The 16,233-nt window shown below is 67.6% G+C and overlaps 1 protein-coding gene across 6 annotated transcripts in view; it reads right to left on the bottom strand.

Moving 5' to 3' along the window:
* AFDN (afadin, adherens junction formation factor) overlaps positions 1 to 16,233 on the bottom strand; it is a 68,170-nt gene that overhangs the window by 5,447 nt on the left and 46,490 nt on the right. For all 6 annotated transcript variants that reach the window (XM_037520711.2, XM_037520713.2, XM_037520715.2 and 3 more), the window contains 8 exons: positions 16,084 to 16,170; positions 8,748 to 8,813; positions 8,506 to 8,579; positions 8,082 to 8,200; positions 6,945 to 7,139; positions 6,482 to 6,570; positions 5,988 to 6,173; positions 4,658 to 5,617 (listed from right to left, as the gene is read on the bottom strand). In XM_037520711.2, the coding sequence (XP_037376608.1) occupies positions 4,658 to 5,617; positions 5,988 to 6,173; positions 6,482 to 6,570; positions 6,945 to 7,139; positions 8,082 to 8,200; positions 8,506 to 8,579; positions 8,748 to 8,813; positions 16,084 to 16,170 (1,776 nt within the window). The remainder of the gene's footprint in view (positions 1 to 4,657; positions 5,618 to 5,987; positions 6,174 to 6,481; positions 6,571 to 6,944; positions 7,140 to 8,081; positions 8,201 to 8,505; positions 8,580 to 8,747; positions 8,814 to 16,083; positions 16,171 to 16,233) is intronic.

The following is a 16,233-nucleotide window of genomic DNA, read 5'->3' as shown; positions in this document are numbered from 1 at the left end:
CTCGGGGCCCGGCCACACCCCCCGCGCCGCAGGGCAGACAGGCGGACAGACGGCCCTCGTCCAGGACCTGCTCAGAGCACACGCGTGAAGCGCCGGCTTCTGGTCCAAACGGTGTCTGCCTGGACCGAAACCCCCCAAAACCCAGGCTCTCGCGCTCGCCGGACTTCTGAAGAAACAAGAGCGGGCCTCGCGGGGAGGCAGCGGGTTAGCGGGTGCTACACGAGCACCGGCTGCCGGCTCACGGTGACGCCGTTCTAGAAAAGAAAGTGCTTCTAGAGAAGACACCTTCGTTCCCTGAGGCAGAAGGAGTCGGGGCGGGCGGGAGAGCGGCGTGGGGCAGCAGCGGCAGCAGCCGAGGCGGGGACGCCAGGGCGCCCCCCCCACCCCGGCCCCGCGGGCCCCACGGCCGCGTCGCCAGAACTCAGGAGCCGCCAGACAGCCGAGGAGCAGCGGCCCCCGAACGAAAGACGCCGTGAAGCCACAACGAACAACGCCACGGGCAGAGAGGGACCGTGGGGAGACCGAAGCGGCCCTCCGGCGCCCGGCACGGCAGGCGCGGCCGGGGCGAGCCCCTCCGCCTCAGGAAAACAAGCTCCGAGCGCGGGAGGCAGCTCGCCCTGAAGAGCCGGCGAGGCGCCTCCCGCACGCGGAGCACCATTTTCAGAAGGCGACAGTCACAGCCGCCGTCCCGGCACCGGGCGTGTCCTCCGGAGACCCTGCTCTCCGGCGGGGCGGCGGTCAGCCCCCCCCCGTGCCCCCGCCGTGTTCAGGCCCGGCCCCGGGGTCAGCCCCCTCCCCTGGGGGCGGCTTCACACCTCCCTTTCCAGCTTTGAGCTCTGACCGCGAGATGCTCTCCCCCGCCCCCCACAAAAAAGCAGGAAGCAGAGACGAACCCTCCTCACCCCCCCCAGCTCCCAGCGGCGCCGCGCCGGACGGCAGACTCCCGCAGCCGCAGGGCTGCAGGCAACGGTTCCTGGTTTTAAGTCAAAGGAAAGCCTTGAGCTGCCGCGTCTGCAGGAGCTCAGCAGGGACCCGCGGCGCCGACGGCGAGCGGAGACCGCGGAGCCCAGGAGGCGCGGGGACCCCCGCGGCATGCGCGGGCAGCCCCGGGGTGGCCACGGACGGCCCGTCCCCGAGACGGACGCCGAGGTCTGTGTCCGTGACTTGGCCCCACGACGACGTACTGATGCGTTTCTCTCCTGGGAAAGGGAACGTCCTCGCGGTGACAATCCCGGGGCCGGGCCCCGTTCCTCGCCCTCCCCACCGAGCGGACCCGGGCCTGTGAGCGCAAGGCCCGCGAACACCGCTCTGTCGCCCGCCGCAGGGCTGGCCGGGATGCCCGGCAGCAGGACAAGTCCTCCTGGGCCGCGCGGCACTGGCCTGCTCCCGACTTCCCAGCTAAGGGCGACCGGCGGCCCCTCCGAAGCTGGGCCCGCGGCCCGGGGGCTGCCAGTCCGCGCGGCAGAGGCAGGAGGGGCGGGGTGGCGGCATTGCAGGATGCCGGACTCCCCACACACGCCCGCCTGCTCCCCTCCCAGGGGCCGTCTGTCCGCAGGCCCTGGGCCTTCCGGGCCGGTACGAAGGCCGCTGCTTCCCCGGCACGGGCCTCCCTGCAGGCACTGGCAGCCTGCCCGCGGGCTGCCCACACGGTCGCAGCCTGGGACACCAGTGGAGGGGCCCCTAGGAGGAGCCTGTGGAGCCCAGAGTCTCGGGGTGCTGGCTGACCCCCTGCACACTGGACATGTCCCTGCACAACCCGTGCCGCCAGGAGTGGGCACACAGGCAGCTCCCCGCCCCCCCACCCCCGCGCCAGCACACACGGCTGCCTCTGGACGCCTGCTGACCCACCGGCAGGCGGGTACATGGTGGGGGGAGCGCTCTCTAGAGGGCTGGGCACCATGAGGAAGGGTGAGCGCGGGCAGGAAAGGGCCTCGGGCCCCCGGGGCTCCTGGAGAGCTGAGGTGCGGACCAGCACTGGCACGGGAGGCCACAGGGTGGCCTGGAAGAGCACAGCGGCAGGCTGAGGCGGCACCCGTGAGCAGCAGGACGGGCAGGGAGTCTTCAGCCCGGAGGCTTGCACGGGGTCTTGAGTGAGGGTGTCAGTGGGGACAGCAGACGCCCGGGAGGCGGCAGACAGCAGGCGGCAGGTGGCGCTGGGCCCCGGGCTCCCGGGGGAGCTGCAGGCTGACCTCCTTTCTGGGACCTGGCAAGGTGCCAGCCTCCCCCCCCCATCGCACCCACAAGGAGCCCCAGGGCTCCAACACCGCACAAGGCCAGGAGGCCCTGGCTCCGCCCCGGCAGGGGAGGCTGCTGCGGGGGCCTGAGGTGTGGCAGTCGAGATCCGTGGGAATGCCGGAATCACCATCTTTCAGAGAAAAAAAGGGATGAACTATTTCTGTGAAAGAAAAGCCTGGTGTGGACTCACGGGCTCTTGCCAGCACACAGCCTCCGCCAGAGCTGCCCAGCTGGCGGGGCCGCGCCCGGCACGCAGCAGGAGGCAGGAGAGACACAGCTGCTGCATCTCACCCGCAGCGGAACGACATCAAGCCCAGAGAAGATGCCTCCAGTCCCCACGGAGGGCGGACTCGTCCGGGAGAGGGTGCTCTGGAGGGACGCTGCCGCCGTGACGTCCCCCCCCCAAAGACGGGGCTGTCACTGGGGGAACGGGCCCAGGAAGTCCCAGCTGCCTGCACCAGGGGCCCCGGGACCTCTGACGCGCGCCTCGGCCACTTCAGTGCTGGCCCAGACAGGGGCCGCCAGGGCTGCCGCCGGTCAGGGCTCAGGCAGGACGGCGCCCCCTCCGCTGGGGCCGCAGGCACAGCCCAGGGATCTGGGCCCCCCCAGCCCCGGGCCCCCGCACGGGCAGGCCCATTCAGCGACAAGAACAAAATAGGTCATTTGTCGCAAAATTCAGGTGCGCGTGCGCTGATGCCCCCGTGAGATGCGCAGAATCAACTTACGATTAACACAGAGAAAAGGTCAAAACCACGAACGAACAGAACACGAGAAGGGACGGAGAGGCGGGCGCGAGGCCACCACACCGGGCCACGGCCCGGACGCCCTCGCACACACACCAGCACGACGGAGGAAGGAGGTCAGGACAGGAGGAAGGACCGAAGGCCAAGAAACGAGGACATACCAAATCTAGAACAGAGATTGCTGGCAGAGCAGTCTGCTGCAGGCGACAGAGAGGGAGAAAAGAAAGGCGAGGTGTGAAACGGGTTCGGGTTGGCCCTGCCCCTCCACCAGCTCAGCCGCCGCCGCCGAGGGCTCCCCGAGGGGCAGCCGGGGCCCCGGGCTGACTCCCAGGTGTCAGAACGGGGACGTGTCCGCCGGCGTCGGGCAGGCGAGCCCCCGCGTTAGGCGAGCCCCCGCGTTGGACACGTCCGCGGAGCACATCAGCTCCCGACTCTTCCTCGGGGACTGAGACGTGAGCCCGACCGTGAGTCGAGACACGCGGCGGCTGGAGCTGCGCCGTCACAGAATCCCCTGCGCACACGCTGCTTCTCGCGCAGAGGCCGCGGGCCGCGGGGCTCTGGCTGTCTGGACAGGGCGCTCCCCGCGAACGCGGGGCCGCCCGGCAGGACAGCGCGGGGGTCCTCGCGGAGCCGCCGGCTCTTCTGTCATTGACAGGGTCGCCCCAAAACATGAACGGCGCCTGCTTTTTCACACAGACCCCGGTTCTGGCGTCAGGGCTTAACTCCAGGGGCCGTCCTTCCCGCGCGGCGCGGCCTGGCGCAGGGCTGGGCTCTGCCCGCAAAGCGGAGGCCTCTCGGGGGCTCCTGTGCCGCACGAGACTCGGCACCAGCCGTTTAAAACAGGCTCTTTCAGATAAAACCGTCGGGACGGCGAGGCTGTCCCTCCCGCGGGGCCTGCTCTGAGCAGTCGGACGCCCCGCGGGACAGCAACAGCCGGCCGTGGCCCTCGCCTGAGGGGCGGGCGGGTCGGTTCAGCACCGGCCCAGAACGCGGGCGGCCGGCGTGGGCGGAAGAGGCCGCCCTGAGGGCCCCAGGCTCTGGGCCGCCGCCCGCTGCCGGGCCGCCCGGGCGGGAGAGTGGCCGCGACCACCGTCGCTGGTGTGGCGTCCAGGCTTCATGCCGGAAGGTGGAATTTTAAAGAAAATCCAAGACGTGAAAAGGCCTTTAGAATATTCGATCAAAAAGGAAAAACGAGTAAACCGCGAGGCTCCGCGGCGACTCTCCCGGGAGGGCGGCCGAGAGCCTCCTTCCGCCTCTCACTGGGCATTTTCGCCACTGGCTGCGCTAAACCGCTACACACGTTACCTTTCTCCGCGTGTCCCGCACGGCAGGAACAAGCGCTGTCGTGACGGGGGGCGTCGAGAACACCCGCAGGCCCCGCGTCTCCAGAGCGAGCCGGCCCCGCCCGGCCCGCCCCGCCCGGCCCGCGCAGCGGGGAGGCCCGAGCAGAGGTCACCTTCTCCCCTGGCCGTGCTGGGGACGGGCCAGGGCCGGCGGGGGGTGCCGGCCTGCAGGGCGCCCGGGCGTGGGGCACAGGGCCCTGCGGCCCAGGAGGCCTGAGGAATTTACTTTCTGGCCCCTTAGGAAGAAAACCCGCCCACCTGCTCCGGCTCTAACTGGCCCCCAGCGGCGCTGGCCCACCGCGTGTCCTCCGGCCCCTCCGCCCCCACGGCCCTCACCCGCGCCCTGCGCTCGGCCTCCAGGCGCTGCATGAGCAGCAAGGCGTCCACGTCGTCGTCCTCGTCGTCCTCGTCGTCCTCGTCCTTCTGCTTGGCCTCCTGCAGCCGCTTCTGGAACTGCCACTCCAGCATGAGCCTGCGCAGGCGGTCGCTGTCCTCGGCGCTGCGCTCCGGCTTGCCCTGCAGCTCCTGGATCTCGGCGCTCAGCATGTCCACGATGTGCATCTGCTGCTGCTTCTCCAGCTTCTCCCGCGCGTCCCGCTTCCAGGGGTCGGGGGACAGGCTGTCCCCCGAGGCCAGCCCCTCCTTGCTCACGGTGATGTACTGCAGGTCGCGGCGCTCGATGGTGCGCGGCTGCTGCTGGGGCTGCAGCTCCCGGATCACCGTCTCCGGGGGCTTCTCGGGCTTCAGCAGGGGCGCGGGCGCGGGGCCGGGCGCGGGGCCGGGCGCGGGGGGCGCGCGCATCTGCCCCAGCTTCCGCTCCTGCTCCCGCCGCCTGCGCTCCCGCTCCTCCTCCAGCCGCGCCTTCTCCTTCTCGTACCAGCGCTGCTGCTCCTCGCGCTTCCTGCGCTCCGCGGCCTGGGCCTGGGCCTGGGCCTGGGCCTGGGTGGGGGCCGCCGGGGGGCCCAGCGGGCCGGGAGCAGGCGGCGGGGGCAGAGGCAGATCCGGGGGGGCCCCGTCAAAGTCACTCGGGCAGCGCACGGGGGGCGGCGGGGGCGGCGGGGGCAGGTCGGAGGGCGGGGGCGGGGCGCCGGTCCCGGGGGTCTTCCAGCGGCCCGGCCCGCTCTTGGTCAGCGTGGAGGCCGGGGTGCCCGTCTTGGAGGAGGGGGCCAGGTGCTCCTGGCTGCACGCGCTGGAGCCCAGGGAGGAGCTGGGGTTCACCCACACGTCGCTGTCGCCCCTGCGCCCCAGCGGGAAGGCGAGGTCGTCCCGGAGCTCCTCCTGCGAGTGCGCCGCGCGCTGCCCGGGGAGAGGACACGGCACGTCACCGCTCCCGCGGACAGGGCTGCAGACCCACGCGCGCATCCTCCCCGGGGGCAGCAGATCCCGGAGTGGCTATGGGGGTCCTCGGTGCCGCGGGGAGGGGGCGGCCACAGCCTCAGCCCTCGGCAGCCAGAGGCTCTGCGGGCACCGCGGGGAGCTCTCGGCCCGGCTGGTGGCATTTCTCAGCGCGAGAACAGGCGCTCCTCACGGTCGTGCGCTCCCTGCCGCCCTCTCTCCAGACTCCAGCCCAAGCCACCAGAGAGAAAGAGCAACAGCAGAGTTGCCCAGAAGCCTCGGGCGGCCCCCCACCGCCGCCCCGGGGTGGTGATCCAGGCTGCGGCCTCACCTGCAGGGCGGCGGCGGTGGGGCTGCCATCCGGATGCGCCAGGGCCTTTTCCTCATAACTAGGCCACTGGGTGGCGGGCGGAGCCGAGCGGTCCTGGGCCCTGGCGGCCGGGAAGGTGAAGTAGTCCCTGGTGTAGGTCTGCGTGGGGATGGGGTAGGCCTCGGGTCTGGGTGGGGGCGTCTGCTCCTGCGCACGGGAGGAAGAGTCCTCAGTTTGGACAGTGGGAGAATTAGAATCCCAAAGAGCTGTTTTAAAATACGGCAAATACTTGAAAAACGGTCAGAAACGACAAGCGTCTGTCTCACACAGAGGGTAGCGAAAACCACTTTGCTTTGCCCAGACGCAACCGTCTCCGCCTCTGCGCCCGTCGCGCTAGAACACGGAGACGCGACGCCGAGAATCGCGCGTGAGCGGGCCGAGCGCCGCGCACCCCCCACCCGCTGGAAGACGGGCGCCGCGGGCCTGGGGCGAGACGAGCTGGCTCATCTGCCGACCTCTGCACACAGGTTCCCCGTGGACACGGACGTGATCCTGGCTGCTCCGGGGGCGGGTGGGCCCTTCCCACTGGGGCTGGGAGGCTGATCTGTGGAGTCGGGGAGAAGAGAGGACGGCTAAGCCCGCGGTCCCGACGGGACGACCCCCGTGGTCCCGACGGGCGGGGCACCCACACGGCGCGTCCCGGGGCACAGGCGAGCCGGTGCTTTCTGGGGCCCGGATCGCAGCGCCAGGGCCAACAGCCTGACCCATGACCAGAGGCTGAAGCGTGTCCAGGGTGGCTGGACAGCGACACGGCAGCCTGGGCACGAGTGTCCGCCCACACCCCGCGCTCCTTCCCGCGCGGCCCTCGGGAGTGGGATGGCGCGGCCTTCCCGCAGGAGCCTGCCCGCCCCCCACGGCGGCGGGTGCGCCGGCCTGCACGGCGGCGGGCGGTGCTCCCCGCACGGGGCGGGCGCTTACTGGCGACGTTGGGGCTGGAGCGGTGGTCGGCTCTGTTCTTCACGAGCCTGTCGTCGGCCGGCAGCCGCGTGGGCTCGCTGTACTCGGCCCAGGGCAGCTGGGGGCTCTCGGGGGACCCGTTCTGCGCGGAGCTGTTGTAGAGCTCAAAGCCTTCGCTCTTCGGCCGGGGTTTGCCTGGGCCACGACGGTCTGAAACTGCAAGGGAAGGCGCGGGGGCGCGTCAGGGGTGCGGGCCGCTCTGAGCACCCCGCTCAGTTTGAGAAGACGTGTCTTCAAACACCGAAGGTTCCCAAAGGGAGATCTTTCGAGCAGAACGAACAGCATCTCCACGTCAGGGAGGACTTCCCTGAGGACGCACAAGTCTTAACGCCACGTTCTGCTGGAGCTGGTGGAAAAAGCACTTTTTCAAAGTTGACTTTCACGTGAACTTTCCTATTTCAAGTAGCAAAAGTTCTCATTTTTTAAAGCCAAAGGTAAATAAATGCACTTCCCCCACTTCTTACAGCAGGTCAGCTCTGGGTTGTCAGGGCGGAGGGCCCTGGGCCCCGCCAGCCCTGACCTCCCGCAGCCCCCGGCCCCTCCCCGACTGGGACCGACAGGCATGCTGAGCGCTAGCAGGAGGGCGAAAGGCTGAGCCGGGCCCGGGCTCCAGTGCGGCCTCCAGGCAGGTCCTGCTCCCGCACGGTTCAGCGGACACGGGCGCGGGTGCCCGGGCTCCTGTGCTCGCGCAGCAGGGCGGCGACCACACCTGGGATCTGTGTCTCTGGACACGGGCTTCCACCTGAGAGCGCGTCGGCCAGCTCGGGCCCGGCACACGCGCCCCTGCCAGCGTGCTGCGCGCAGGCCGGCCCACCGCCGCCCCTCCGGGAGCAGATCCGCGTGTTCTCTGAGGACTTGACCCACAGCTGACTGGCCCTCCTCTGCCTCCACCCGACCGCGGTCTCTGCGTGGCCTGCCCCGCCAGCCTGCGCAGAGGGAGGCCAGACGGGGCCTAGGGAGTGACAGCAGGCTGCTAGGGCGCTGGCCGCGCCTGGACCCTGGACCCAGGACTGTGAAGCGCCCAGCGCCCTGCAGGTGGTCCCTGGGAACACTCGTGGGGGGCGGGCACGCAGGGCACTCGCCCGCCTCAGGCCTCACCTCTCTGCATCATGGGGGACGGCTGGTTGAGCAGGGTGGCCAGGCCGTGGTAGATGGCGCCTTGCTTTGCCACTTCCAGTGTCACCACCGAACTGGTTCTGGTCATGAGCTCTGCGGCCCTGGGGAGAGAGGGCCGCCCCGGAGGCAAAGGAAGTTCAGGGCCTACTCTGTCCGGCGGGGGCGGGCGAGCACGCCACCTGCCGCCCGCACCAGCACCGACCGAGGCCCACCACCCACAAGGACACGCGCCCGCGAGAACCGGTGAGCCGATGCTGTGAGACATCGGAGCGCTGAGCCTGGGCGCTCTGCAGGCTGCCCGGAGCCGCTCCAGACCAGGCTAGAAGCTGGCAATTTGTGGGTGAAGGAAACGTCAGCTGCGCCCAGAGCCTGCGCTCGCAGAGGCCCCGAGCAAACACAAGCGTACCTTTCCTGAGAGAGCCCCACCAGACTCCGGCCGTCCACGCTGAGGAGCTGGTCGCCTGCGGCCAGTCGTCCATCCTGGGCCAGTGTCGGGAGGCAGGCGCCGAGGGGCAGGGAGGGATAGGGCCGTCAGCAATGTGCCCCTCGGGCCATTCCCCAGGGAGCCCAGGGCTTCGGGACAAGGCGCCGCCACGACACCCAGGCCTGTGCCAGCCCGCGCCACACAAGCCGCGCCCGCATACTGACCACGTCGGCGGCGCCTCCCTTCACGACAGACTTGACGTAGATTCCGAGTTTATCTTGACCAGCACCCTGGGGGAGGAGAGACAGGTGGAAGTGGGCATGGAGCGGCGCTGGGCGAGGCTGGGGCCCGGCTCTTTCCACGCAGAGAGAAAGCACGCGGGCGCACGAACACTGTGCCGGGGAGCTCAGCCTCTTCACTAAACAGACAGCAGCAGGACGTCCACAAGCCTCAGACTCCAAGTAAGAAAACCCGCTCCTCAAAGCCAGGGGCCAAGGCGCCTGTGGCGAGTGGGGGGCCGCAGGTCCCGCCCACCGGGCACCAGGGCAGCCTGGCCCTGGCCGCTTCCTTTTCCCATTAAAGAAAACTGCTGCGGGGGCCTTGCTGTCCCAGCCAGCCAGACACTGGCAAGCAGCTAAGGAAAGGGCCTCACGCCGTGGGGCTGAAGAGTCCTCGTGCCTCACACCGTGGGGCTGAAGACGGAACATCCCTTTGTTTTTTGTCCTCGGTCATAATAAGAAAAGAACCTCTCGGTAAATACATTGGGCAATAAAAGATACGTATAAGAACCTTGTAAGTACGTGGCACAGAGAATTACTTGCTTAACCATTAAACACTGAATAATTTGGCCCGCTTGACAACGGGAAATAATCCCTGTGCACGGGCATGTGCCTGCGAAGCAGCCCCGAGCTGGCCGCAGTTTTCCTTACATGGACGTTCCGTAAAGGAGCCTTGAAATGATTCATCAAGTTGATTACGCCGGGAGTGTCTAGGTAGGAAAAAGTTCTAATAACTGATAACCAGGAAGCAACTGGTCTCTGGCTGCAGGCCACGCGGACAGCGCCGTCTCCTGACACTGCAGCCTTGGCGACAGGCGGGGCCGAGGACTGCTCGCTGACCCAGGGAGTTGTTTAGGCTGAAATAATGAGTCTAAATTTTAACTATCTATCAACTTTTAAGGTCGTTTCTTTTCCCAAAAACACGTAGGCGCCAAAACGTCCATGGGAAAGGAACGTACTGATTGTTTTTGTTCTGCTTCTGTGCATGCGATGATGTCATCCCATCATGGCCTTAACGTATAAAGACCCGCTGAGGCCCTCCGCAGCCGATGCTGGCACCAAAATAAGAGTGTCGGCGTCTGCCGTACCCCGCCCCCCCTCAGGTTTGGCCTCGGCCGTCTCATCCTTTCAGGGACACCTGACCCGACATTCTGCCGGAACTGGTCTTCGACAGAAAACCACCACCAGCGTCGGCGTATCAGCCGGTATCTTCATGTGAAGCTGGAATTTCAAATTAAAGCCAACGTGCAGCAACCCGCAGGGGTGCCCTGGCCTGGCTCCCTGGGCAGCGCTGGGCCTGCGGGAGCCTGGGCACGCGACGGACTCACTCCAGGGCGCCAGCCCCCAATCAGATGCCCTCACGGGCCGGGCGTCGCCGCCCTGCCCTCCGCTGTGAGGCTCGGCTGTGCCCCAGCAAACACTGGTGGCCCGGCCGGGGCTGAGCTCTGGGGCACACCAGGCCCGCACCGGCAGCCAAGCTCAGCAGGCAGAGGGCTGCTCCCTCCCTGGGGTCCGTCCCCGCGGCCTGAGAAGGGACTGCAGACCCTGGAACAGCTGCCTCGGGGCAAGCCAGGGGCTTCAGACACAGAACCCACCAGAGACTGGAGGGCTCGGAGCCCCGAGGCCCTGAAGACGCGGGGCAGCCGCCTGGTCTTCCTCGATGGACGTTCAGCCGAAGTCACTGAACAAGACAGGACAGACCGCCCCACCCTCAGGGCCGTGCCCTGTCCAGTGGCCGTTCCGGCTGGGGCTGGAGACCCCCACTTCTCCTCCCGGGACCCCGGCAGCACGGCCGGCCAAGGAGGCCCTCGAAGCACAGCTGCTTCTTACTTGGGCTTTCAATGACATCAGAGCGAGGTTCCCGCTGAGCTTCAGCTCCGGGCAGGTGGCCACGCCCACACCCCCGGGGGCTTCTGGAAGGATCCTGTGACTCCGGTGAGAAAACCAGCCTTTCGAGGAGGCGCCGACAGCGTCCAGCAGCAACGCCAGCGACACGGTCTCCTGGTGTTAGCGCAGCAAACACCGGATACTTTGAAACAATAAGCCCGGCCCCCCCATTTCTGGTGGGCTCGTAATTACTTTTCAATACAGACAAGAACTCCCACTGCAACAGGAGAGACAAGCGCAACGGGAGAGCCGTTCCTCCATAAAGCCCCAGCCGGAGAGATGCAGCAAAAGGAGGCAAGTGTCCTGTGCCCTCAGCGGGCCGCGTGCCGGTCTTGAGTCGGGCCCCCGCAGCCTGGGGGCAGCACTTGCACCCCACTGTCACCCCCACGACGGCCCTGAGAAGCGGCTCCCCGCGGCGGGTGCGGACCTGAGGCCTAAGGTGCAGTCACGTCCTTCAGCCCCAAGGACGCCCCACGGGCCGCGCCCCCGCCCAGCCCCCACCCCACCCCCCCCCCCCCCCCCCCCCCGTCACCTCCGCGCTGGTTTAGGGCCTCGTGACAATGCATCGTCGCCAACAGGGCACCGTGAACTAAATGTTTTTAAAAAACACTCGGGGTGCAGGGCAGACTGCACAAGCAAAAAATTCTGATCTAGACTATTTTGGGGGTACTCGGGCTTTGGCTGGCAGCTGAATCTCCGAGGCGTGGTCTCAGCCCCCTGCTCTCCATCACTGGTCTCCCTTCTCACACGTCACCATCTCGCCAGTCTCAGCCCCCACAGACGCCCCTGTCTGCAGACGCCCCGGCCCCCGCGCGCCTGTGTGACCCCCGCACTGCACACACGCCCAGCCACACCCCGGCAGCAGCCGCAGCAAAGCAGCGCGGCGCGGAGATCAGCCACTGCGGCGCCCCTCGCTCTGAAGACTTTTGGCTTTTCACCCAAACACCCCTAAATTCGACACCCTAAGGGGACCCCCTGGTCTTCACCCAGCCTCGCGGCCGCGCCTAAAACATCATCCTGACTGGACGAGACGCAGTGTGGGCCCTGCAGCCCCTGGCTGCCCGGCAGCCGCCCGGGGCGGCCACAAACTCACTCACGTCACAAACACTCAGCTGCGGCCTTCGTTCTGAACAGCGATGCAGAAAACCACCTGACCCTACGAGGCTGACTCACGGCAACTCTGCTCCTCTCCTGCCACCCGGGAAACGGGCCGAGAAAGGAGGCCCCTCCGCTCTGCGACCGCGGCCTGGCCCTGAGCGCGGCCTGGCCCGGGCCACAGGCCACATGCGGGAGCTGAGCGGCCCGGAGCCCCCGCCAGGCGTGAGCGCGGCCGGGCCACGGCTCGGGGGGACCTGCGCCGGCTCTTGCCACGTCGCGGCGCCCTGGGCACGCCACGCGCGATGGAGCAACACGCTGTACAAGCTGATTTCACTGCTTTTTCTTTTAAACTGTTTTACACGCAGCCAACAGCAGCTTTCGGGTGACGTGGCTGACACGCTGCCCATTCTGGGAGAAAGTGTGTGATCAGGCAGGCAACCGAGAACAGCAAGACCTTGTAACACGACAGTGCCCAGGCCGACGCCCCACCCGGCAGAGCCGGCAGAGCACCCCAGGACTCGGAGCCTGTGGCCTAAGGCTTGTCTGCGAGACTCTGGGCTCCGCTCGGTGGATGCCACCGGGGACAGGGCGGATGGCACGCGGCCTCGTGCCAGCCTGCGGATGCTCGCTGCCCTCTGCAAACCAGTCCCGTCACTGTTTCGATCGACAAGGACTCATCTCCACCTGGTGCCCTCAAGGTGGTCCCCAAAGCTCTTCCAGACACTCCCACCTTTCACCTCCCCGCCGCCACAGCAGTCCCTCCCTGCGGACGGGAGAAGTAAGCTCCGATTCTCTGTTCCACCCCTTCCAGGCAGCCTCCAGACACGTACGCTGGCGTTTGGAACTGTGCCTGTGGTCTCCCTGCTGTCTGTGGAGACGAGCGGGAAGCGCGGCGGTTCAGAGTTGCCCTTCTCTCATTCAACAAAAGCCTCTTCAGAAGGTCCCTGGAAAGCAGTGACATGTTTCAAGGCATCCGGAATCACGAATTTCACTACATTATCTCTGAATTCAGTCCCACAAGCTTCAATGCTAGAAGTAAGTTCTGGAACCTCCAGGCACACTGTCCCCCAGGAAGCAGTGTCCACGGTGCTGCGCCGCGGGCAGCTGGCCCTCGACCCCCCGGACTGCGCACGAGGAACAGGCCCGCCCGGCGGTGGCAAGTGGTGGGGGGAGACCACGAAAGCCTGGAGCCAGGTCCCTAAGAGCAGCAGGGGCTGCCGCCTTGGGCGGGCCTCACCTGGAGGGGGAGCGCCTCCTGAGGAAGGGCAGGTGGGTGTGGAAGGGGGGTGCTTGGGGGAGGCAGGACCAAGAAGCCAGAGGAGAGGAAAGAGCCGGGACGCCGCAGGAGAGCGAAGGGGTCAGAGCAGGTAGAAAGGGCTCCAGGAGGAGGACGAAAGGCAGAAGCCGCTGGGCACGCGGCCGGGGAAGCGCACGCGACAGGGCCTGGGGGAGGGGCTGCTGGTACCTCACTGTCATTCTCGCCTCTGGGAGGGAGAGCAGTCCTCAGGCGGGGCTCTGCGCCTGGGAGCGGACAGTCGCGGACAGTCGGCCGCAGCAGGGCGCCTCCCCAGCACAGTCAACAAGAAGGGCGGGGCAGGGCGGAGGAGGGCCCGCCAGCCTTTGTGCCGGGAGCCGCTGGGACAATAGGGGTGACCTCAGCGGGCCAGGAAAAGCCATCAGGCCCCAGGAGAACTGCCCACCGGCCTGGGCAATCGCTTCCCTGGTCCCCCAAGTGCATTCTAAATCAAAAACGGCAAAAGCTAGCCTCCGGTTTCAGAAACACTGTAAAGCACCCTCTTTCTGGCGAGCTCTCACTGCCTCAGCTCTGAAATAACCAGTTCCACAACTCGCTCCCACAAGGGGCCCCAGCGCGTGGGAGCAGGACGGCGGGGCCGCACAAGTCTGGGCTGCTGGGCAGGCTGGGCCGGCCTCTGCTCCCCGGCGCCCAGCCAGGGGCTGGATCGCAGACGCTGGGGCTCAGGCAGTGACCGGCTGGCGAGTGGCCCTGGGGCCTCCCGGTGACCTGACAGGCAGCAGTAAGGGACAACTGCCCAGAGGGCAGCTGGAGAGGCTGGGCCAGGGGAGTGACCCTTGCCGCCCTCTGCCTCGGCCCAGCAGAGCCGCGCCCACGGGGGGGACAGGCAGCCGGAGCAGCCGCCCCGACGTTGCCGGCTCCCGTCACGTCAGCACTGTCTGAACTCAGCGCTCAGAGCTCCAGCTCTCGAGCCATTATTAAGTCAGCAAATATTACTCTTTTCTATAATCTGGTTTTATCTTTGTAACAAGAACACAAGGGATGCTCCACATTGATGAGCGGGGCCCAGGGCCCCGCTGGGCCGAACGGTGACCTCAGCGCTGGCCAGGAAGAGCCCCCACCGCAGGCGCCCCGGCGGCAGGAACCCGGCGCTTCCTGACCTCGTTTGTTTGTTCGCTGGTCTCTCCCACGTGGCTGTGAGAGGGCCTGGAGGGCCAGCAGCGGCCCCGCTCAGACTCAGACTGGCGGCCCTGCTCCCCCGCGCCCCTCCCCGCGGCCCGGGGCCCCCCCTCCCCGCGGCCCGGGGCCTCTCCCGCCCCCTCGCCGGCACCTCCTCCCTCCCGCAACCATTTTCAAATAAAATAAAAGAACCAACCCCCGCACGTTCTAATTGCCGTCCTCACGGTGACTCTGAGAAAAGGCCGAGTGTGAACACCCGCCCCCTGCCCGACGCGGCCGAGGGCGGTGGCCACCACCCCGGAGCTCCAGGACTCACGGCAGGGCTGTCTCTCCGTTCAGAGAGCGGCCGGCTCCCTGCGCCCGCCTGGCCCCTGAGAACCGGCAGCTCCGACACACAGAGCAGCCAGCGAGGGCGCAGCTGCCGGCCGCTGCCCCCCCCCGCCCCGTTCACTGACAGGCCCGAGCGGGCCCGGGAGAGGCTTCCTCCCACTCACCGCAGCCACCCGCCCCCCACGCCGCGCTCGACTCACCGCCAGCTCGGTCCTCCCGACAACGGAGAACCACATCCTGACCCGCGGCCCGAGGCCTCTCGGCCCCGGGCGCTGCACACGGGGCCTGCGCGGGCCCACAGGCGCCGGCGCGGGGACCGCAGGGCGTCTATCAACACGACCCAGAGCCACGGAGCATTCCGACTCTTACGTAACCAGGCGGCTCCGATTTGCCTGCACTTTGTACTTTATTAAACTTTAAAAAGAACTGGAAAAATAAAAAGGAGGCAGTTGTTTGGAACCTTAAAACCCAAACTAAACAGGAAGCCTTGGGCTGTCCGAGAGGAGCAGGCAGCGGCACAGACACTTTCCCAGAGCAACTTCTGCAAAGGAAAACTGCAGGTCCACCCTTCCAGGCCGCCTGGACTCCCTCAGCCGGCCACAGCAGAGGGGACGCAGGCTGCGTGCGCAGCCAAGCCCTACGCCAATCGGGAGAGCCGCAGGACGGGCCAACAGAGACCACGGCGCCAGCAGGACAGGAAACCGCGTGGCCAGCACAGGGCTACGGGCTGACGCCGGATCAGTGGCCTCGGGCTGGGCTGCAGGACAGCACGTGCTCCCCAGCGGACCCACAGTACAAGGCAGGGGCCAGCCCCGCCCCGCCGCCCCGGCCTGCTCCCCCCACGGTTCAGAGGCAGAGGGGAGCTCCACACCCAGGCCCACAGCTCTTGGGTGGCAAAGGCAGGCCCTGCCCTGCTAGGCTCCAAGCCTTTGGCAATGTCCTACACTGCCTCGGGGGCAGACGTGCGGGGGCGAGAGGGACAGCTCTCGGGGCAGGGGTGCAGCCCCAGCCTTCTCCCTGCCTCGAGCTTGCAGCACTCGGGGGGCCGCCAACCAGGGCTGGCTGCCTGGCATGAGCAGCGAGGTCAGCACTGGGGACACGGGGTGAGTGGTTTTCTGGGCCTTATGCTGCTGCCCGCGGACCCAAGACACTGCAGGTGAGTGGGAGGAAAGCGGACCCCAGCCAGCCACCGCGCCAGAGACCCGCGTCTCAGGCCACGCGGGTCCACACTTGTGCGGCAGGTGCCACTGTCCACGACCCTGGGACATCGCCGTGCGCCTGCGGGGAGGCCCTGCCGAGGACAGGATCCGCCGGGATGGGCAGGCTCTGCCCACGCACGGGGCTGGCAGCGCCTTTAGTTTCCCAAGGCGCGGCACCCTTGGCCCCTCTCCACGGCGCTCACACCTGCTGCCAGGGGCCCCGCCCTCCCAGAGGCGAGAATGACCCGGCTGGCACGGGTCTCCTCAGGCACACGCTCCTCCCACAGCTGCACCCGAGGCGCCGGCCCCACGCAGGCCGCAGTGTCGCACCCACCTTGGCCGCCACGATGCTGAGGCCCATCCCGTTCTGCTTCTTCAGGGTCACGGTGATGACTTCGGGCTCTTTCCTCAACGGGTGAGTCTAAGGACAGAATCAAAGGCTGTTTCACCGTGGAGAGGGGAAGCTGCCAGGAAGCAGGGAGAG

Source organism: Talpa occidentalis, unplaced genomic scaffold (assembly GCF_014898055.3).
Source record: "Talpa occidentalis isolate TD23 unplaced genomic scaffold, MPIMG_talOcc4v2.1 talOcc4.2, whole genome shotgun sequence".
Classification (NCBI taxonomy): Eukaryota; Metazoa; Chordata; class Mammalia; order Eulipotyphla; family Talpidae; genus Talpa; species Talpa occidentalis.
Note: the sequence above shows the minus strand (reverse complement) of the source record. Positions and strands in the feature narration are given on the sequence as shown.